Source organism: Sciurus carolinensis, chromosome 7, assembly GCF_902686445.1.
Source record: "Sciurus carolinensis chromosome 7, mSciCar1.2, whole genome shotgun sequence".
NCBI lineage: Eukaryota > Metazoa > Chordata > Mammalia > Rodentia > Sciuridae > Sciurus > Sciurus carolinensis.
Window position 1 is genome coordinate 128,892,836 of NC_062219.1, and position 24,383 is coordinate 128,917,218.

Genomic DNA, 24,383 nt, shown 5'->3' on the forward strand with positions numbered 1-24,383 from the left:
TATGATTTCAGATAATGAGATGAAGGAACACATTAACATTGGTGGTCCATGAGATATGGGAAGGAGGTCATTCCAGAAGGTGCCCTTTTTTCTTGTTTGTGGCTGCATAAATCTCTGTTCTATTACTCTATTTGCCATATACTAGAGTTGGTTGTTTTTCAAATCTGGAAACACAATAGTGTTTCCTGGAAACTGGGAAGTGTCTTGGGACAGGGAACAGGTAAGAGTGAAAGATGCATAAGTAGATAAGATCATTGAGTACCATATATTTGGAAATGTCATGCTAGATCCCATTCACATGTGCAATTAATATGTGTTAATTAAAAAAAAACATATAGAACTAATTATTGTGCAATCACTGAGGCCCTCACCAGTGGGGTAGGAAGTTTATATTTTATGCTTTATTTCCTGCTTATAAAAATGATCATTTTCAATCACCTGTGAAAGGGAATGGTTTCTCTTTATTTTCTTATTTTTCATGATCTTCAAAATAATGACAAATATTGAACACACATTTTGTAGAATGTGCCTTACATAGTGTTTGGTGGTATTTTATTTTGTGTGAATATGTTTGTGTGTTTTCAGAATGTGGTGGTTAAATAATTTTGGAAGGCATAGAACAGAGATGAAGTGACTTTTTGTCATAGCACAATGGGGTGATCTGATGGTCATTGAAATTTTTCAGGTTCTACTATCTATCCATGGTCAAAGTAGTTTTTGCCAGGTTCATCTTCTGGGAAGTTATTTCCTTTCTGTTTTTCCAACACTGTTTTTCATGATGAAGTCATTGAATCTTCCCACCCCGAAGGAGAAGGTCAGTAAACTCCAACTGCAGGAGAGGATGTTGTCCACCTGCATTTTTTCCCACTTTTCTATAAGAAAGATTTGTCTGTTCCCATCTGTTTTTATTTATTTATTCATTTATTTCTTTAAGATTGCAAACATATTTCTTTGTTTCTTTTAGTTATTTTAGTAATTATTTATTTTCCTGCTCATATTTGTCCAGCTTTTTTTTTTCAAATTTTCTTTTTTTTTTTATTGTAAACAAATGGGATACATGTTGTTTCTCTGTTTGTACATGGCGTAAAGGTATACCATTTGTGTAATCATAAATTTACATAGGGTAATGTTGTTTGATTCATTCTGTTATTTTTTCCCTTCCCCCCACCCCTCCCACCCCTCTTTTCCCTCTATACAGTCCTTCCTTCCTCCATTCTTGCCCCCCTCCCTAACCCTAACTCTAACCCTAACACTAATCCCTCCCCACCCCCCATTATGTGTCATCATCCACTTATTAGCGATATTATTCGTTCTTTGGTTTTTTGAGTGTCCAGCTTTTTATCTTTGAAGATCTTTTACCCTAGTTCTTAGGTCATTTTTCAGACATCCACATTTGAAAAACTTTCCTCCTCCACCTCTTTCTCCTCCTTCTTCTCCTCATCTTTATCCTCCTTCCCTCCTTATTCTGCTCCTCCTCTTCCTTCTATGTTCAGGCTCATTTTGTGAGCCAGATCCTTCCAGATCCTAGAATAAGCCATTTCTCCAGAGAAATACTCTTTTTTTTACTGGTATTTATGAGGGGCAGCTCTGTAATTTGTCAGTGCAAAATGAAAATGGAGTCCTTGTTCAAGAAGCAGGTTACCTTTGCCAATATCATCATGCAACAGAAGTCCATTTCTTTCTTCCGTGATTTCTTCACATGTCATGGTGCATTTTATTTTCCTTTATTGAACTTCTCACTACAGAAAAAACAGAATTTTAAATTATTAGTAAGACTTTTAGTATATTTAATTACACAAAGTCAATTGTAAATGGACAATTACAAGAAAACATATTTTATAGCTTTCACACCCATGTTGAGTTAGTGAGACCGTAACCAACCTATTGAGACCCTGTCTCAAAATAAAAAAAGGAAACAGGGCTAAGGATGTGGCTCAATGTTTAAGCACATTGAATTCAAGATGTGGTTCCAAAAATAAACAACAACAAAAATAGCAAAAGATCCCAAGAGACCTTTCTCCAATGAATACATGTAAATGGTCCATAGGATGTAACATGTTCTTTATCAACTAATCATCAAGTAAATGCATATTAAAAATACAACAAATATAGATATTGATCAAATTGATTCATTAAAACAGTGAAATACCCAATACCAAAACAGTGAAAATAATACACAAAACCAATGTAATAGTTTTCACTACACTTCGGTGACTGCTAACAATTTTTATCATTGATTTGTTAGTGAGTTGGAAAGAATGGATAGGAACCTGACTGTAGATTGCCCTGGTTTCTCTTTCCCTTCACATCCTCAGCTGGAGAGTTGGGCTAACACAGTAAAATACTATGAGTGACAAAAAAGGAGACAGGAGTCCTTGGTCTTGGTGAAGAATATACTGTCTTCTTTCTTCTTTTGAATCTAGCTCACAATGGACCTCACAGTGTGGCCTTTCAGGGTTTCAGTGCCCTCCCTCTGTGTGTTTATTTGTAGATAGGACACACTCATCATTTTCCTAGTCCCTCTCAGCTCCCATATTTTCTTAGCCCACTGGATTTCTGTGCTGATAGAAATTAAAATGCCTTAATATGGATGAGGTGGGCAAATGGAGTATACATGCAATTACATGTATGTGCTATGTTCATACATATCATCCATTGTCTTGGAATTTGCTTATGAAGTATAAGAACTAGGATACAATCAATACATATTTATGATAGCAGTAGAAGTGTATTTAAGCAAGGAAATGGCTACTTTGAGCAGGGATACTAACTGTGTCAGAGGAACACCATGGGGCTAGTCCTCCTTTACCTGCCTTCTATACCTGCTCCTCCTCCTTTCTCTCTTTTTCTCTCCATAATTCCATCCCTCCCTTCCTTTCATAGAATTAAGAACACTAAGGACAGTATCTTCACTCAAAAAAATTTATAAGTGCACATTACAATATTGTAAACTATAAGCAAAGAATTTTATAGCAAATATCTAGAGATTATTTATCTTATATTATTGAAATTGTATATCCATTGAAGAGTAGCACCCCACTTCACCATAACACAATACTATGGCACCAACATAGTTGGTTTCTGTTTCCATAATTTTTTTTTTTTTTGTATCAGGGATGGAACCTGGGGGCACTTAATCACTGAGTCACATCCCCAGGACTTTTTGTATTTTAGTTAGTGAAAGAGTCTCACTGCATCACTTAGGGACTTGCTTAGTTGTGGAGGCTGACCTCAATCTCATGATCCTTCTGCCTCAACCTCCCAAACTGCTGGGGTGTTTCCATAAATTTGATAGTTTTAAATACCTAATGTAAGTGGTTTTATACAGTGTTTGTCCTTCACTTACCATAATTACAGTTTTCTTAATATTGTCTCAATGCCAGTATTTGAATATTTCTAAAAGTTAAATAATACACTCATTAATTATTCATCTGTCATGAATATACATTTTTTCTATACCTTGCCTCTTGTGCATGATGAGGTTAATAGCATGCAAGTGGTGATATCTCCTAGAAATCCAGATTTCAATTTATGTGGATATAAAACCTGAAGAGGGATGGTGATGAAATATTATTATTCTGCTTTTAATTTTTGGTGTAAATTCCATGCTGGTTTCCATAATTGCTATACAATTTTCTATCCCCACCAATAATATATGAGCATGTCAGTATCTCCATATCTTCTGTAGCAGTTCTTTTCTCTTTTGTTGATAATCATAATTCTAACAAGTGTGTAGTGATACCTCAAACTGATTTTCTTTTTACCATTTTTCATTGACAGATTACAACTGTCATATTCATCAGTAGGTGTCAGTTAATTTCAAATACAATGTGATTTTAATGAATCAATTTGATCAATATCCATATTTGTTGTATTTTTAATATGCATTTACTTGATGATTAGTTGATAAAGAACATCTGTTACATCCTATGCATGATTTACATGTATTCACTGGAGAAAGGTCTCTTGGGATCTTTTGCTATTTTTGTTGTTGTTTATTTTTGGAACCACAATCTTGAATTCAGTGTGCTTAAACACTGAGCCACATCCTTAGCCCTGTTTCCTTTTTTATTTTGAGACAGGGTCTCAACAGGTTGTTTACAATCTCACTAAGTTGCTGAGAATGGTTTTGAACATGTGATTTTCCTGGCACAGCCTCCAGCGTCACAGGGTTTACAGGCAAGCTCTACTGTGCCCACCATTGTTGCTGGTTTTTAATTAGGTTACTTACTGTTAGAGAGTTCTAGGTATTATTTATGTATTTAGGACATTTTGCTCTTCTCAGATGATGTTCTAGAAATGTTTCCTATTCTGTTAGTTGACTCTTCTCTCTATTCAGGCTCTACTTTTCTGTGCAGAAGCTTTTGGTTTAATAAAATTACACATATTGATGCTTTTTGCCAACTGTCCTTTTGGTGTCATAGCCAAGAAAACATTCCAAAAGCAATGTTGTGATGGTTTTCTTCCATTTTTTCTTTTAATATTTCCATCACAAACTTATTATTTTCTTCTTTTATTTTAAATTGAAACATAATAAATTCACCTGCTTATGGGGTACAGCATGCTATTTTGAAACACGTAACACTGTGTAGTGATCAAATCAGAGTGAAGATCATATTTGTCATCCTAGGAGGATGGGGAAAGATTGGTAAATGGGGCTCCAATATTTTATCATAGGAATTTTATATATTCAAGTCTCATGTTTATATTTTTAGTCACCTTTATGTTGATGTATTGGTATGGTGTATGATAGGTTCTTATTTCTTTCTTCCCCATATGAATATGCAGTGTCCTAAGTATCATTTTTTAAACAGACTCTCCTTTTCTATTGTATATTAGTGGCCCACTTGTCAAAGAGAAGCTGACAGCATAAATATGGGCTTATCCATATTTTCTTTTATATGCAGTGGTCTGCAGGCTGCCTCCTATTATAGAGCCATAATGTTTTTATTACTATAGCATTGTAATATATTTTGAAGTCAAGAAGTGTGATGCTTTCAGCTTTGCTCTTTCTCAAGATTGCTTTGGCTGTTCAGGGTCTGTCTTAGTCCATTTGTGCTGCTACACCTGTAGATCACTGATCAGGTAATTTTACAGAATACAAATGTATTTTTCTAAATATAATATTTTGTAACCAGGAGTTACAAAATCAATGCACCATCGACCAATTATGAAGAACACAAGTAACAAGTAATGTTGGCAAGAATGTCAGAACAAAGGATGTTGGTACAAAGAATGTGGAGTAAAAGGTACACTCATACATTGCTGATGGAGCTGCAAATCAGTGCAACCACTCTGGAAAGGAGTAGGGAGATTCCTTAGAAAACTTGGAATGGAACCATCATGTGAAACCTAGTTATCTCATGCTTAGGTACATATCCAAGGGACTTATATTGTGCATACTACAGTGATGCAGTCACATCAAAGTTTATATATATGTGTGTGTATATATATATATACACACACACACACCACAATGGAATATTACTAAGCCATAAGAAAAAATGACTTTATGTCTTTTGCTGGTAAACGTATGGAGGTGGAGACTATCATGCTAAATAAAATAATCCAGTCTCAAAAAAAGCAAAGGCTGAATGTTCCCTCTGACACTCAGATGCAAACACAAATAAGAGAGTGAGGAGTAAAGGAATACAAGTTAATTGTATTAGACAAATGAAAACGAAGGGAAGGGTGGAGGTGGGAATAGGAAAGAGAGAAGGAATAGGACATAACTTTCCTATGTTCATATATGAATACACAACCAGTGTAAATTCACATAATTTTCAACCACAAGAATGGCATTCTAATTAGAATAATTTATAGTCCACATATGTATAATATATTATAATACATTCTACTGCCATGTATATCTAAGAAACAACAAATGAAAGCATAAAATAAAAATATCAGAAGAGTTGATATTATCAGATTAGGGCCTTCTTGCTCCAGCAAAAGACACACCCACTCAAGAGGAACGCATCTTACATGTACTGTGGCTTCCTCCTTCTTCCACTACTTCTTCCAAGTCCCACAGCATATTAAAAGTGCTACCCATATTCAGACTGTTTCCCCCATCAGTTGACTGACCCACATACCAGTCACCATTGGAAACACCCTCAGTGGAACTCAGAAGTCTCTCAATCCTAGGCATTTCCTAGGCATCTCTCAATCAAGCTGACAATGCAGATCATCCCTCACAAACACATAACTAATAAGGAGGTGTAACAGAGATAGCATATCTCCATGTATTCGTGTCATACAGAGAGCAGGCGTGCCATGCTACACATTATCACATGTGCATTGGCTCATGTTAAGGGTACTTAGGCATCACAGAATAATCAGAAAAGAAACTTCAATTTCAACCCTAATTAACATGCATGTTAGAGAATGGCAAGAGCAATATATAAGGGGTTTGTCTAGAAAACCTGGAAGTAGAATGCTCAGATGTTGGGGACAGAGTGGGAATGATGGAAAGAGAAAATACCCAGAGTTTCATGAAAAACAATCTTGAAATTTCTCAGATTGCAGGTTAGGTTGCAGCCTATAATGGCGTGTATAGGGAAAACTCAATTCATGGAAATCAAAACAGATTGTTACAACATAATCACCGTGCATGGTGGAACAAACATCTTTGGACTAAAGTGGGTATGAGGAGGACAGATTATAACCAAAGTTTCATTGAAATAATTTTGAGACAGTTTATCAGAAAAGCAACTTCAATTTCAGCGCTATTCAACATGCATGTTAGAGTACTGCAACAGCAATACATAAGGGGTTTGACTAGAATACCTGGAGGTAGATTGCTCAGAAGTTGGTAGCAGTGTGAGAGTGATGAAAAGAGAAATTACCCAGAGTTTCATGGAAACACATTAGGGCATTTTCTCAGAAATCTGTATTAGGTTTCAGCCTAATTCTGCATGTATAGGGAAAGCTCAATTCATGGAACTATAAACAGATTGTTAAAACAGAAGAACCATGCATGGTGAAACCACCACATCTTCAGAGCAAAGTGGGTATGAGAAAGAAAGATTATAACCAAAGTTTCATTGAAATCTGTTTGAGAAACTTTCTCAGAAAAGCAAATTCAATTTCAGCCCTATTCATTGTGCACATTAGAGTACTTCAACAGCAATACATAAGGGGTTGGCCTAGAAAACCAGGGGGTCCAATGCTCAGATGCTGGGGGAACAGTGGGAATGATGAACAGAGAAAGTCCCCAGAGTTTCATGGTAATCCATTCGTGCGTTTTCTCAGAAAACTGTATTAGGTTGCAGCCTAACACTGCATGCATAGGGAAAGCTCAATTCATAGAAAGAGAAATAGACTGTTATAACAGAAGCACCGTGCATGGTGGAACCACCATGTCATCAGAGGAAAGTGGGTATGAGAGAAGAGATTATCGCCAAAGGTTTTTTTTTTTTTTTTTTTTGAAACTCTTTAATCAGGTCTGTTTTATTTTAAAACAAAATCTCAGCTTTTCCTTACACTGCACACAGTTTCTGGGACATAGAAAGGTTTGCTGTGACAAGATCAACCCAACATCATGAGGCTCCTCCTGATTCTGCAGTACTGAGGCTTCCCAAAGGTTCTTCCCTGCTGGCCAGCTGAGCAAAGAGTTCTGCAGGTGCGGTCCAGTCAGACACCTGGATTGGTCCCAGCAAGGGGGCCTGCTCACAGCCTCCCACAGGGCACAAGGTGCTGGAAAGACAGCCTGGACCTCCCAGGGGTTTCACACGTGTCCACCAGGCCCACACTGCTGCACCCAGTCCCCTGACCAAGTGCTCCTCTTCCCTGGTGGTCCACCAGCCTTTCCACATGCCTCTCAGCTTCTACCTCCACAAGTTTTAAGCATTAAAAGTGCACCAGCCTGGGGCACAGTGGGCCTCACAGTGGGAGGGCAGTCTTTGAAACCACATCCTCTACCAATATGGAAAAGGGAACAGTGGGGAAAATCCCATGACAGTGAGATGGACCCCCAGCCATCTCAACTCCCAGCACCCACCTGGGCAGCATTCTCACATGAGGGCCTAAGGAGACTAAAAGTGAAGCTGCCACCAACCCCAGCAGTGTTCTGGCACATGAGAAAAGCTTCCTAAAGCTTTGTAAGTATATCTGCAAAATGCTAGTGGAACTGGGACCTTCCAACCATTTTTGTCTTCTAGGGTTGAGGAGACTATGCAACTCATTTTGTAAGCAACAGATGTGAGTGAGAAAAGGGGTCACTCCTGACCCCTGTGTAGGCTGCCTGTTCAGAGACAATAAGCCCTAGGTTGCAGGGGATTTGGAGTCCATGGCCCCTGGAAGCCACAACCTGAAATGCACTCTGCCCCAAGCAATAGCACCCCACAAGCCTGGCATTCACCAAGCATCTCGGCAGCAGAACAGCATACACAGCTCCGGCATAGTCAACACTGGTGGTCTGAGACTCGACTAAGGTTCCCCCACGCCTCTAAAACCTGTCACCATAGGTTGAACATCCAGCTTCTTCCTTGAGGGTAGAAGTGTCCGCCAGCCCACGATTTCTCTCCTGAACTACCCACAGAATTTAACTCAAATCCTCTTTACATAGATGTACCTGTGGCTGGGAACCAAGCCATCAAGAGGGCAACTCCAGAGGGACAGCCTAAGGCTGGCCACACACTACGGGTCCTGCTTAGAGCAACCACAATTCCCAAGAAAAGCAGAGATAGCCACTGACCCCTAATACTTTGGAAAGACAGGAAGGAGGGGATGACCAGTCAGGACCCCAGTGAGTGGCCAGGCCAGGTGGGCCCCATTTCTTGAACCTGAGGCTGCTGTTGGGGCTGCCCAAGCCTCATGTGCAGCAATAGCACCTGCACAGGTAACAAGGCCAGCAGAGGGACCCCCCAGTGTCTTCTCCATTGAGAGGGACTATGTACAGGGAGAGGAGGGGAGTCTGGCCAGGGGCACCCCCACTTCATTTCATTCAATCAGGAGGTCAAACTGCTCAGCAGCTTCAAACTCAGCATTCATGGCTGCGGCCCACTCATCCAGCTCGGATTTCAGGATCTCCGGCAGCTTTTTCTTCTTTTGTTTCTCTTTCAGGACAGGGGAAGAGATTCCAGGGAGCATTGTGTCTGGGGCCCAGGGCTTTGCAGGGGCCCCGGTTACATTTGAACACACCACAGGTGAGACTCTGGACAAGTCTTCAGGGCCCCCCAAACCAAAGTAGGAGTGTCCGCCTGGAGTAGAGGTGGAGGCAAAGGCGGAGGCAGAGCCGAGAACCTCCAGCCAGCTGTAGGACCCCCTGACCTTCTTAGACATTTCCAAGTCTCTGGCATCCAGTTCTCCTTCCTTGAAGCTGGCCTCACCATGCAGGGCACATGACATAGGAGTGGTGGTGGGTGTGACAGGGATACTAGGTGTCTTGAAGAGGTCCTCTTTAGCGGGCTCCCTGTTAGGAGGGTTGTTTTCTTTCTCTAAGAAAAAAGCAATCCTAGAGCTCCTGCGAGGCGAATGGATGGATGGGATCTCTACAGCATGAGCCACTTTCTTCTTCAAAATGATGGGCTTTCTGACTGGAGCCGCATGAGGTGCCTTCCCACTGAGTACAGGAAGGATGCTTGGAAGATCCGAGCCTGATTTCCGCTGGGACCTCCACAGAGGCATAGTTGGAGATGGGGTCCCAAAAGCCGAGTGGCCCCTCCGGACCGCATTTGCCTCTCAGACATATAGAGTCCTGGCCTTGACGTCCTCTGCTGCAGCAGCCAGGGGCTCACGCTAACTGGGAGAGCCATCTGCCAAAGTTGTATTGAAATCCATTTATGAAACATTCTCAGAAAATCAACATCAATTTCATCCCCTTTCAACTTGCATGTTATAGTCCTGAAACAGGAATTCATAAGCTGCTTGCCTCGGAAACATGGAGTTAGAATGCTCCGATGTTGGGGACAGAGTGAGAATGATGAAAAAAGATAATTCTGAGTTTCATGGAAACCATTCGTGCATTTTCTCAGAAAAGTGTATTGGGTTGCAGCCTAACTCTGTGTGCATAGTGAAAGTACTATTTTGGAAAAAGAAACAGATTGTCATAACAGAAGCACAATGCATTGTGGAACCACCACATCTTCGGAGCAAATGGGTATGAGGATGAGAGAATTTTACCAAAGATTCATTGAAATCTATTCCTGACACTGTCTCATAAAAGCAACTTCAATTTCAGCCCTATTCAGCCTGTGCGTTAGAGTACTTCAACAGGAATACTAAAGGGTCTCTCCTAGAGAACCTTAAGGTAGAATACTCAGATGTTGTGGTCAGAGTGGGAATGATGAAATGACAAAATAGCTAGAGTTTCATGGAAATACATCTGTGCATTTTCTTAGAAAACTGTATTAGGTTGCAGCCTTATTATCCCTGCATAGGGAAAGCTCAATTCATGCAAATAAAAAGAGATTGATATAACAGAAGAACCGTGCATGGTGGAACACCAAATCATCAGAAAAAAAGTGGGTATGAGGAGGAGAGATTATACCCAAAGTTCAATTGAAATTCAATAGTGAAACTTTCTCAAAAAACATCATCAATTTCAGCCCTATTCAACCTGCATGTTATATTACTGCAACAGAAATATATAAGGGGATTGCCTGGACGTAGAATGCACAGATGTTGGAGGCAGTGTGGGAATGATGAAAAGACAAAATACCCAGATTGTGTTGGAAATCCATTCTTGCATATTCTAAGAAAACTATGAGGTTGCAGCCTAAGTCTGTGTGCATGGGAATGCTCAATTCATGGAAATAGAAACACATTGTTTTAACAGAAGCACTGTGCATGGTGGATTTGCCATATCCTCAGAGCAAAGTGGGTTTCAGGAGGAGAGATGATAGTCAAAGTTTCATTGAAATCCATTCCTGAAAGTTACTCAGAAAACCAACTTAAGGTTCAGTCCTATTCAACCTGCACGTTAGAGTATTGGAAGAGCAATATATAGGGGGTTGCCTAGAAAACCTGGAGGTAGAATGCTCAGATAGTGGGGGGAGAGTGGGAATGATGAAAAGAGAGAAGACCCAGAGTTTCATGGATTTCTATTGGTGCATTTTCTCAGAAAATTCTATTAGTTTGCAGCCTAACTCTGCATGCATATGGAAGCTCAATTCATGGAAATAGAAACAGATTGTTTTAACAGAAGCACCTTGCAGGTGGAACAACCATATCTTTGCAGCATAGTGGGTGTGTGGAGGAGAGACAATAGCTAAAATTTATTGAAATCCATTCAAGAAATTTTCTCAAAAAAGCAAATTCAATTTCAGCCTCATTAAACCTGCATGTTAGAGTACCTAAGGGGCTTCGAAAAAACCTGTAGGTAGAGGAATGCAACAGTAATACATAAGGGGCTTGCCTAGAATACCAGGAGGTAGATGCTCAGATGTGTGGGCAGAGGTGGAATGATGAAAAGAGAAAATACTCAGAGTTACAAGGAAATCAATTAGTGCATTTTCTCTGAAAACTCTACTGGGTTGCAACCTAATTCAGCGTGCACAGGGAAATCACGATTCCTGGAAATAGAAACAGATTACTATAAAGAAGCACCGTGTATGGTGGAACCACCACATAATTGGAGCAATGTGGGTATGAGGAGGAGACATGAAAACAGAGTTTTATTGAAACCCATTCGTGAAACTTTCTGGGAAAATCAACTTCAATATCAAACCTATTCAACGTGCACATTAGAGTACAGCGTTAGCAATACATAATGTGCTTGCCTAGAAAACCTGGATGTGGAATGCTCAGATGTTGGGTGCATAGTGGGAATGATAAAAAGAGAAAATACCCAGAGTTCATGCATATATATTTGTGCATTTATGCAGAAAAGTTTATTAGGTTGCAGCCTAAATGTTCATGCTTAGGGAAAACACAATTCATGGAAATAAAACAGACTGTTATCACAGAAGCACTGTGCCCGGTGGATCCATCACATCTTTGGAGTAAAGTGGGTATGTGGAGGAGAGATGATATCCAAAGTTTCATTAAAATTCATTCTTGAAACTTTCTCTGAATGGGAAATTGATTTCTGCCCACTTCAAGTCGGACATTGGAATACTGCAACAGAAATACATAAGGGACTTGCCTAGAAAACCTGGAGGTAGAGTGCTCAGATGTTGGGGGCAGAGTGAGATTGAGGAAAAGGGAAAATACCCAGAGTTTCATGAAAATATAGTTGTGCATTTGCTCAGAAAACACTCTTCAGTTGCAGACTAAAATTGCGTGCATAGGAAAAGTTCAATTCATGGAAATCAAAACAGTTTGTTATAACAGAAGCACCGTGCATGGTGGAGCCACCACATCTGTGGAGCAAAGTGGGTATGAGGAGGGGAGATGATAGGCAAAGTTTCATTGAAATCCATTCGTGAAACTTTCTCAGAAAAGCAACTTCAAAAGTACCCTATTCAATCTGCACGTTAGAGTACTGCAACAGAAATACATAAGGGGCTTTCCTAGAAAAACTGCAGGTAGAATGCACAGATGTTGGGGGCAAAGTGGGAATGATGAAAAGAGAAAATACCCAGAGTTTCAAAGAAATATATTAGTGCATTTTTTCAGAAAACTCACTTAGGTTGAACTCTAAGTGCATATTGAAAGCTGAATTCATAAAAATCATAAAGGATTTTTATAACAGAAGCACTAAGCATGGTGGAACCAACACATCTTCGGAGCAAGTGGGTTTGAGGAGAAGAGATGACAGGAAAAGTTTCATTGAAATCCATTCGTGAAACTTTCTCAGAAAGGCAAATTCAATTTCAGCCCAATTCAACCTGCACGTTAGAGTACTGCAACAGTCATCCATAAGGGGCTTGCCTAGAAATCCTGGAGATAGAATGCTCAGATGTTGGGGGCAGAGTCAGAATGATGAAAAGAGAAAATACCCAGAGTTCTATGGAAATCCAGTCATGCATTTGCTCAGAAAATGCTCTTCAGTTGCAGCCTAACACTGTGTGCATAGGGAAAGCTCAATTCATGTAAATAGAAACAGAAGGTTATAACAGAAGCACTGTGCATGGTGGAACCACCACATCGTAGGAGTAAAGTGGGTATGAGGAGGAGAGATGATAGGAAAAGTGTCATTGAAATCCATTAGTGAAACTTTCTCAGAAAAGCAAGTTCAATGTCAGCCCTATTCCACTGGCAGGTTAGAGTAAAACAATATAAATACATTCGGAGCCTGCTTAGAAATCCTGAAGGTATGATGCCGTCCAGCAGAGTCAATTTGGCAGATATTCTGGAATCCAAATTGGCATCTTTTCTTCCTGTGGAAATACACACACATGCCCTCTTCCCCAAATCAAGACTGGGGAAGGTCCTTTCCATTCTCCTGTTACAACATCTTTCCATAAAGCTTGTGGCTTTATGTCAGTGTCAACTGCAGCATGTCGATCTGCTGCTGATTTTCCTGATTTATCCAAATTCAAAAAATTTAAGGTAAAAAGGGCTATGGATAATCTGTTCTTAGGTGTATGACTCCCCTATTCCCCCTTTGTGTTTTATTAATAAAGTCTTAATAGTTAGATGAGCTCTTTCTATAATTCCTTGTCCCTGGGGGTTATAAGGAATACCTGTGACATGATATATACTAAATGTAGAACAAAACTGTTTAAAGATTAAGGATGTATAGCCTGGACCGTTGTCTGTTTTTATTGTTTTTGGAATGCCCAGAATAGAAAAGGTATATAGGCAGTGATTTATAATATCTTTTGTTTTTTCACCTGACTGTAAGGAGGCCATAATAAATCCTGAATAAATATCTATGGACTCATTCATGTATCTAATCTTTCCAAATTCTGGGATATGAGTAACATCATTTGCCGTATATGGTTGGCTTGTAATCCTCTAGGGTTAACACCATTTTGAGGTACTGGGAGATAAGTGACACAATGTTGACAATTTTTGACAATAGTTCTAGCTTGTTCCTTAGTTAATCTAAAACGTTTTTGAAGAGTGTTAGTGTTAACATGGAAGTTTTTATGAAGATTTTCTGTTTCTAAGAACGTGGAAAAAATATGTACGTCTCTGGTAGCTAAGTCTGCTAAAGCGTTACCCATACTGAGAGGTCCTGGTAACCCGGTATGAGCCCTAATATGTCCAACAAAAAATGGTTTCTTATGGTCCCAAATTAACTTTTGAATTGTAGATAATGAGGAATGAATGATAGATGCTGAGGATATTTTTGGTACAATTTCTATGATATTTAGAGCATTGACTATATATTTGCTGTCAGAGAATAGATTAAATGGCTGATTTGGGAACATTTGGAAAATTTGACAAATGGCTAGAAGCTCTATCTTCTGGACAGACTGTGAACGATAAAGAAAAGTAAATGTCTGTGTTGGCGTGACTATAGCAGCTGTTCCATTACTGGACCCATCAGAAAAGCAAGTTATAACATTTGGTATGGGATCTTTTCTGGTGACCTTAGGAATGAATGGGTGTCTGATGAACATGTGGATCATCAGGTCCCGGGGTAGTGGCTATTAAAGTTTGGATTATAATTACATATAATGGTAGCCCATACTTCTGATTCTTGTGCAAGCTGAATTATAGTTTCTGGTTTATAAGGAGTGATAATGTTTTTTGGAACAATGCCAACAATTCTTATAGCATAAGTTATTGCCTTTTTTATTAACTTTCCCACTAATTCTGGATAACTCGCTAGAGTTATCTATCATTTGGCTATAGTGAAGATGGACCCAATAAGTAAGTCCTTGTTGCCAGAACACTCCTGTAGGACTTCCTATGGTGGCTATGATTATCAGTAATATAGGCTTAGTTATATCTACCCCATCTAAATGTGCCTTAGTAATGGCATCTTCTACCTTACACAATGCTTTCCTAGCTTCTGTGGTAATTTCCCAGGGTGAGGTGGGATCACCACTTTCCTTAAGAATATCAAATAATGGTCCAAGGTCTTCAGTTGTTAATTTTAAATATGGTCTTACCCGGTTTATATCTCCCAAAAGTTTCTGTAAATCGTCTAATGTTTTTAATCTATCCATCCTAAAGGTAACCTTTTGAGGTTGTATTAAGGTTTTTTCAATAATGGCACCAAGGTAGGTAATGGGGCAAGAACTCTGTAATTTATCCTCTGCTATCTCTAATCTGAATCGAAGAAGATTTTTGACCAGCCCATCATATACTCTAAAAAGTTTGTCTTGATCAGGATGAGCTAATAAGACATCATCCATATAATGATAGATATTTAGGTTTTTATCAGATTTTCTAATAGGTGGTAAAGCTTTGTCTATATAGATCTGACACATAGTGGGGCTATTGGCCAGGCCTTGTGGCAATACTGTCCATTCATATCTTTGATCAGGTCCTTCGTGGTTAGTAGCTGGTACAGTAAAAGCAAATCTGCAGGTATCTTCCTTATAAAGTGGTATAGAAAAGAAGCAATCTTTTATGTCTAAAACTATAATTCTCCAATCCTTTAGAATAGCAGACAATTGAGGGAGGCCGGATTGAGCTGCTTCCATTAGTACCATTTGATTATTAATTGCTCTAAGATCTTGGAGGAGTTGCCAATTTCCTATTTCTTTTTAATTATAAAGATAGGTGTATTGAAAGGAGACATAGAAGGTTGTAGATGGCCTAAGGCCAGTTGTTGTCTTACTAACTCTCTGGCTGCTTGTAACTTTTGAGTATTGAGGGGCCACTGAGGTATCCAAACAGTCTTTTGTGATTTCCATGTAATTTTTATTGGCTCAGTGGCCCCTTCTGAAAACCCAGTCCCTCTTTATTACTTCTCCTCATAGCTTGGATGGATTCAGTTATTCCCTGTGAATGTGCTCCCAGCCCTTCTCCAGGAATGAATCCCTGGTTCACCATGATATTACAAACTATTGGGTTAATATGCATATGTTCATTAGTCAACTTGATCTGTAATTGTCTTAATATGCCTCTCCCCCCTAAATTAACAGGTAAATCTCTTAAGACATAGGGTTTGAAAGTACCATAATTTCCTTTTGTACCTGTCCATTTCAATAACTATGCACTCCGGGGTGGGTTTGAGGCAAAACCCAAACCTCGTAAGGTCTGGTCAGCCTTTTGAAGAGGCCAATCTTTTGGCTATTGGGTCAATGTTATGATACGATGATAAGATCAGTTCCAGTGTCTAATAACCCATTAAATTCCTTGTCATTTATTCTTATAGTATACATGGGGTGAGTGTTTAGATCTAAGGCAAGCATGGTCATAGGTTCCCCTGTGGATCCAAACTCCAATTTATTTCTTTTATTCTTTTTTGCTAAATATTTGTCATGTTCACTGGGTGAACACCAGTATTTGTGCTATTTTATCCCCCTGATTTATAACAGAAATACCTTTTGGGGAACTGACCATTATTTTTATCTCTCCCTCATAATCTGGATCAATTACTCCCGGTGTTATATGGAATCCTCTTAGGGCAGCAGAACTACACCCTAATAGTAAACCTACTGTTCCTGATTTAAGAGGTCCATAGATACCTGTAGGTATTAATTGAACCCCCATTTCTGGAGTTAATACTATTCTAGTGGCAGCACAGAGGTCCAATCCTGCGCTTCCTGTTGTATGTCTGATGAGGGAATTAATGGATAATGGGTTCAAGGGATCATTCTGATGGGATCTGCCGCTGGCTGTCCTTCCTTCAGGGCTCCAAATATTTGTGGGGCCCGAGCCCGAGGGCCCCTCATCTCATTTTTTGGGAGTGGTTTTCCTTTAATATCAATTACAAATTTACACTCACTTGTCCAATGTTTTCTTTTTTTACATTTTGGACATACTCCGGGTATTTTTTTGTATGTACTATGACTTGGGTTTGGACAGTCCCTTTTAAAATGTCCTGGCTGTCCACATGAAAAACAGCTTTTGGGTTTGGCCCTCATAGCTTGAGCTACTCCTTGAGTGACAGCAGCTGCTAGTACTTGACCCTGTATAGTGACTCATTAATATCTCTGCATATTTTTAAATAGGTATTGAGATCCTTATTTTTCCATGGCCTCATTGCTTCCCTGCACCATTTATTAGCTTGTTCATATGCTGTTTTATTAAAGGCATTGCTTGTTCTGAATCCCCAAGCACTCTGCCTGCTGTTTGTAACAGATGGTCTACAAAGTCTGTATATGATTCATTTGAGCCCTGTATAACCTTGGATAATTGCCCTTGCAAGTCACCATGACCTTGTAATGTTTTCCACGCTCTAAAAGTGGCAGTAGCTATCTGAAGATAGACCACTGGATCATACATAATTTGTTGCTGTTGTTCAGCGTATGGTCCTTGTCCCAGCAACATATCCAGGTTTTGTTGATGGAAACCTGCAGCTGCATATCTATGAGCTGTCTCTGCACAGAACTCTTGATTGGTTACTATCCACATTAAATATTGTCCATCATGAAAAACTGCTTGACACATACTTGCCCAATCAGTAGGAGTCAGATTAAGTGTTGCGATGGATTCCACCATACTCACGGTAAACAGATCTTGGGGCACATAAGTAGCAACTGCCTCTTTAAGATTTTTTACTGTTTTAAATTCTAGGGTCTGATGAAATTGCTGCCCCTGACTGTCCACCAAGACTGGGCAGGACAGTCTTAATGGGCCTTCCACAGGGTCCCAGCGATCCCCGGTATCACTTGGGACTCCACCACAACAAGGCCGACAAGAGTGCCCACAAAATGTCGGGTCCTCCCACCTTTTATCATAAGGGGGAGTTGAGGGGGTAATTATCTAATGATCTTTCCTGCTTTTAGCAACTCTGCAGTGTTAACTTGCCTATTTTCTAGTTCCTCCCCAGTATCTCCTTCCTCCTCAGAACCTCCTTCCTGTTTTTGGCTACTCCAGTTAACTTCCTCCTCAATCTCTTCTAGCACTTCTTCTCCTTCTTGTAATATATTTTTATGCCTCCTTTTTGAATTATCCCCTCAGACTGATTTTGTGGTATTTCTGAACCCATCTTTTACTAATAAATAAATTTGATACAGGACAAACAAAGACCACACTAACAGTAGTACAAACACATAAACAACACTAAATGCACACACTCCAGAGCTCCTTTATATTTCATCACCTGTCCAGCTATCCTGAATGCCTAACTGCCTTAGAAAGACAGGGTCTCAGCTTACCTGAGTCCCCAACTGCCCTAGGGACAGGGGTTAACTGCCCTAGAGACAGAGTCTCAGCTTACCTGAGCCAGGTAACCACCCAAGGGACAGGGGTTCAGCTTCCCTGGCCAGCTATCCTGAGCACCTAACTGCCTCAGAGAGACAGGGCCTCAGCTTACCTCCCTATTAGAGCAAGACTCTTGAATTTGACAAACACACAAACAACACGAAATACATGCACTTTTGCACTTCACTACCTGGTCAGTTATCTCAAGCATCTAACTGCCTTAGAGACAGGAGCTGAGCTTACCTCGATACTCACCGTTTGAGTTCTTGGGAGGGGAGACAAACTCAGAATTCCCCATACAGGTCAACATTTGACGCCATCCAGCGGAGTCAATTTGGCACAGGGGACAAAAGAGTAGCGAGGCTCTTGAATTTGGAACGGTTTATTGATGAATCAGGAAACCCGGGAACTGGAACCTAGAACCTGGAACCTCAAACCTCGAACCTGGAGCCTCAAACCTCGAACCTCGAACCTCAAGCCTGGGGCCTGGAACTTCGAACCTCGGAGCTCGAGGAGAGCCAGCTTATATCCCCTCCAGGTAGTGAAGGGTAGGGCTGATGCCAATTATGCAAAGATTAGGCAAGGAGCTAGCTGCCCAATCATGGTAAAGGTCAAAATGAGCAGGCATGATCCAGAGAACTCGGGAAAACGTGTGCATGCGTTGTGTGCGTGGACTTAATTGGATACGGCCAATGACAAATCACTTGGGTGTGCTTATGTTAATCAACCTCCTCACTGCGGATGTGATCCAAGCAACCTCTGGCTGACTGCCAGGCGCCAAACCGGTGCAGTCTGCATGGCATAGCCCCCAACAAAGGTAGAATGCTCAGATGTGGGGGGCATAGTGGGAATGATGAAAAGAGAAAATACTCAGAGTTTCAAGGAAATCCATTTGTGCATTTCCTCAGAAACTCTCTTAGCTGCACTATAACTCTGCGTTCATACAGAAAGCTCTATTTATGGAAATGGAAACAGATTGTTAAAAGAGAAGCACGTGCATTGTGAAACCACCACGTCGCCAGAGTTTAGTGGGTGTGAGGAGGAGAGTTGATAGGCAAAGTTTCACTGAAATCCATTCGTGAAATTTCCTCTGCAGTGCAACTTCACTTCTTTCCGTATTCAACCTGCACATTAGAGTACTGCAATAGAAATACATAAGGTGCTTGCCAAGAAAACCTGTAGGTAGCATGCTCAGATGTCTGTGGCACAGGGAAAATGATGAAAAGAGAAAATACCCAGAGTCTCATGGAAATCATTCGTGCATTTCATCAGAGAACACTGTTAGGCTACACTCTAGCTCAACGTGCAAAAAAATTCCTCAATACAAGGATATCAAAACAGATTGTAATAACAGAAGCACCGTGCATGGTGGAACCACCACATCGTTGGAGTAAAGTGGGAATTAGGAGGAGAGATGATACACAAATTTTCATTGACATACATTCGTGAAACTTTCTCAGAAAAGAAACTTAAATTTCAGCCCTATTCAACCTGCAGGTTAGAGTACTGCAAAGAAATACATAAGAAACTTGCCTAGAAAATCTGGAGGTAGTATGCTCAGATGTTGGGGGCAGAATTGGAATGATGAAAAGTGAAAGTACCCAGAGCTCCATGGAAATCCATTCATGCTTTTCCTCAGAAAATACTCTTAGGCTGCACTCTAAATCTGTGTTGATATTGAAAGCTCAATTCATGGAAATCGAAATAGATTGTTATAACAGAAACTCCGTGCATGGTGAATCCACCACAAATTATGAGCGTAGTTGGTAAGAGGAGGAGAGATGATAGAAAAACTTTCACTGAAATCCATTTGTGAAACTTTCTGAGAAAAACGACTTCAATTTTAGCCCTATTCAACCTGCATGTTAGAGAACTGCAACAGCAATAATAACGGGCTTGCCTAAAAACCAGGAGGTGGAATGCTCAGATCTTGGGTGCAGAGTGAAAATGTTGAGCAGAGAAAATACCCAGAGTTTCATGGAAATCCATTGGTGCATTTCCTCAGAAAACTCTCTTAGTTTGCTCTCTATCTCTGCGTGTTTTGGGAAAGCTCAATTCATCGAAATTGAAACAGATTGCTATAACAGAAACTCCGTGCTTGGTGGAAACATGATATCTTTGGAGCAAAGTGGGTATGAGCAGGAGAGGTAAATGGCTAAGTTCCATTGAAATCCACTTGTGGAACTTTCTCAGAAAAACATCTTCAATTTCAGCCATATTCAACCTGCACGTTACAGTACTGCAACAGCAATACACAAGGGTCTTGGCCTAGAATACCTGGAGGTAGAATGCTCAGATGTTGGGGGCACAGTGGGAATGATGAAAAGAAAAAATAGCGAGAGTTTCATGAAAATCTATCAGTGAATTTCCTTAGAATATTCTCCTAGGTTGCTGTCTAACTCTGCATTCTTATGAAACCTGAATTCATGGGAATCAAAACAGATTGTTATAACAGAAGCACCATGCATGGTGGAATCACCACATATTTGGAGCAAAGTGGGTATGAGGAGGAGAGATGACAAGCAAAGTTTCATTGATGTCCGTTTGTGAAACTTACTCAGAAAATCAACTTCATTTTCAGCCTTAATTAACTTACATCAATGCATAAAGGGCTTGCAAGAATACCTAGAAGTACAAAGTTCAGAATTTAGGAGCAGAGTGGAAATAATGAAAAAAGAAATTACCCAGAGTTTCATGGAAATCCATTCGTGCATTTGGTCAGAAAACTCACTCAGGTTGCACTCTAAATCTCCGTGCATAGGGAAGCTCAATTCATGGAAATCGAAACAGATTGTTATAATAGAAGCACCGTGCATGGTGGAACCACCGCATCTGCGGAGCAAAGTGGGAATGAGGAGGGGAGATGATAGGCAAAGTTTCATTGAAATCCATTTGTGAAACTTTCTCAGAAAAGCAATTTCAAGTTTAATCCTTTCAACCTGCATGTTACAGTACTGCAACAGAAATCATAAAGGGCTTGCCTAGAATACATGGAGGTGGAATGCTCACAGGTTTGGGGCAGAGTTGGAATGATGAAAAGAGAAAATACCCAGAGTTTCTTGGTTCAGAAAACTCGCTTAGCTTGCACTCTAACTCTGCGTACATAGGGAAAGCTCAATTCATGGAAATTGAAACAGATTGTTAAAACAGAAGCACCGTGTATGGTGGAACTACCAAGTCATCAGAGCAAAATGGGTATGAGGAAAAGAGATGATAGGCAAAGTTTCATTGAAATCCATTTGTGAAACTTTCTCAGAAAAGCAAATTCAATTTTATCCCTATTCAACCTGCATGTTAGATTACTGCAAGGGCAATACATAAGGGGCTTGCCTAAAAACCAGGAGGTAAAATGCTCAGATGTTGGGAGAAGAGAGGGAATGATGAAAAGAAAAAAAAAAAACGAGCCTTTCATGGAAATCCATTCGTGCATTTGCTCAGAAACCATGCTTAGGTTGCACTCTAACTGCATTCGTTGGGCAAGAACAATTCATGGAAATTGAAACAGATTGTTATAACAGAAGCACCATGCATGTTGGAACCACCACATCTTCGGATCAAAGTCAGTATGAGGAGGAGAGATGATAGGCAAAGTTTCATTGAAATCCATTTGTGAAACTTTTTCAGAAAGCAACCTCAATTTTAGCCATATTCAACCTGCACGGTAAATAAATAAGGGGCTTGACTAGATTACCTGGAGGTTGAATGCTCAGATGTTGGGGGCAGAGTGGGAATGATGAAAAGAGAAAATGTCCAGAGTTTCATGGAAATCCATTCATGCATTTGCTCACAAAACTCGCCTAGGTTGCACCCTAAATCTGCATTCATACTGAAAGCTCAATTCATGGAAATGGAAAAAGATATTCATAACAGAAGCACCAAGCATTGTATAACCACCACATCGCCGGAGATACGTGGGTATGAGGAGGAGAGATGATAGGAAGAGTTTCATTGAGATACATTTGTGGTACATTGTAAGAAAAGCAACTTCAATTTCAGCCTTATTCAACCTGTACATTGGAGTACTGCAACTGCAATACATAAAGGGTTTGCCTAAAAAACCTGTAGGTAGAGTGCTCAGATGTAGAGGGCAGAGTGGGAATGAGGAAAGAGAAAATTCACAGAGTTTCATTGAAATCCATTCATCAATTTCCTTAGGAAACATTCTTAGGTTGCTCTCTAACACTGTGTGCTATGGAGAGCTCAATTTATGGAAATTGAAATAGATTTTACAACAGAAGCACAGTTCATGGTGCAACCTCCCCATCATGGAAACAATGTGGATATGAAGAGGAGAGATGATAGGCAAAGTTTCATTGAAATCCATTCGTGAAACTTTCTCAGAAAAGCATCTTCAATTTTTGCCCTTTTCAACCTACACATTAGAGTACTGCAACAGCAATACATAAGGGACTTCCCTGGAATTCTGAAGGTAGAATGCTCAGATGTTAGGGGTAGAGTGGGAATGATGAAAAGAGAATATATCTCAAATTTCATGGAAATCCATTCGTACATTTGGTGAGATAACTCACCTAGGTTGCACTCTAAATCTTCATGCATAGGGAAATCTCAATTCATGGAAATCGAAACAGATTGTTAATGAAGCATCGTGCATGGTGGAAGCACCTCATCTTTGGAGCAAAGGTTGTATGAGGAGGAGAGATGATTGGCAAAGCTTCATTAAAATCCATTGGTGAAACTTTCTCAAAAAATGAACCTTAATTTCAGCGCTTATCTACCTCATAAAAGAGTTCTGCAAGACCAATGCATAAGGGGCTTACCTAGAAAACCTGGAGATAGAATACTCAGATGTTGGGGGCAGAGTGGGAATGAGGAAAAGAGAAAATTCGCAAAGTTTCATGCAATCCTTTCAAGAATTTCCTTAGGAATCTCTCTTAGGTTGCTCTCTATTCTGTGTCTGATGGAAAGCTTTATTAATGGATATCGAAACAGATTGTTATAACAGAGCACCGTGCATGGTGGAACTGCCACTTCTTTCGAGCAAAGTGGGTATGAGGAGGAGAGATGACAGGCAAAGTTTCATTGAAATCCATTCCTTAAGCCTATTCAGAAAAGCTAATTCAATTTCAACCCAATTCAACATGCAAGTTACAGTACTGCAACAGCAATCCATAAGGGGCTTGCCTAGGAAACCTGTAGGTAGAATGCTCAGATGTTAGGGGTAGAGTGGGAATGATGAAAAGAGAATATATCTCGAATTTCATGGAAATACATTCGTGCATTTGTTCAGAAAACTCTCTTAGGCAGCACTGTAACTCTGCGTGCATAATGAAAGGTCAATTCATGGAAATCAAAACAGATTGTTATAACAGAAGCACCGTGCATGGTGGAACTGCCACTTCTTTGGAGCAAAGTGGGTAAGAGGAGGAGAGATAGGCAAATTTCATTGAAATTTGTTGGGGGCTATGCCATGTGGATTATGCCAAGATGGACCATGATCAATATCCACCAAAGAATATTATTAGGGGAAATAAAGGATTAGGTTCTACTGGCCAAAATATGGTAATGTTAACATTGGATTTAAAAGACCTATGACAAAGTTAGTGATAGAAGGCAAAAGTTTTGAGGGCTTATTAGATACTGGGGCTGATAAAAGTATTATCAAAATTACAGAATGGCCCAAAGCCTGGCCACTTCAACAGGCAGATCAGACTTTAAGGGGATTGGGTATAGCTTCCAATCCTAACAAAAGCACAGTCATATTAAAATGGAAGGATGAAGAAGGTCATAGTAGTACCATCCAACCTTACATCCTCGAACATTTCCCGGTAAACTTGTGGGGGAGATATCATGGAACAGATGGATTTACATCTCCCATCCGAGATCCCATACAGTAATCCCAAAGCTAATCAAGTGATGTTAGCCCAAGGACACATATGGGGAAAAGGTCTTGGGAAAAATAGTCAAGGACCTATTTCATCCATTTTAATTACTCCAAAACAAGATAAAAAGGGATTGGATTTTCATTAGGGGCCACTGAAGCAATTAAAATAACATGGAAATCTGATAAACCTGTCTGGGTCCCTCAGTGGCCCCTCTCAAAAGACAAATTAGAAGAAGCCCAACAATTGGTTAAAGAACAATTAGAGGCCAGACACATCAAACCATCCACCTCTCCTTTCAACACACCAATATTCATAATTAAAAAGAAATCTGAAAATGGAGGCTATTGCATGACCTAAGAGCAGTAAATTTTATAATGGAGC

General features: G+C 40.0%; 1 protein-coding gene across 1 annotated transcript; it reads right to left on the bottom strand.

The window, feature by feature from the left end:
* Window positions 1-8,838: 8,838 nt before the first annotated feature.
* Window positions 8,839-9,692, bottom strand: LOC124988132 (sororin-like). Its single transcript, XM_047557324.1, is given in 2 exon segments — window positions 8,839-9,644; window positions 9,647-9,692. Coding segments are annotated over 2 exon segments (747 nt in total). The 3' UTR covers window positions 8,839-8,943.
* Window positions 9,693-24,383: the final 14,691 nt, after the last annotated feature.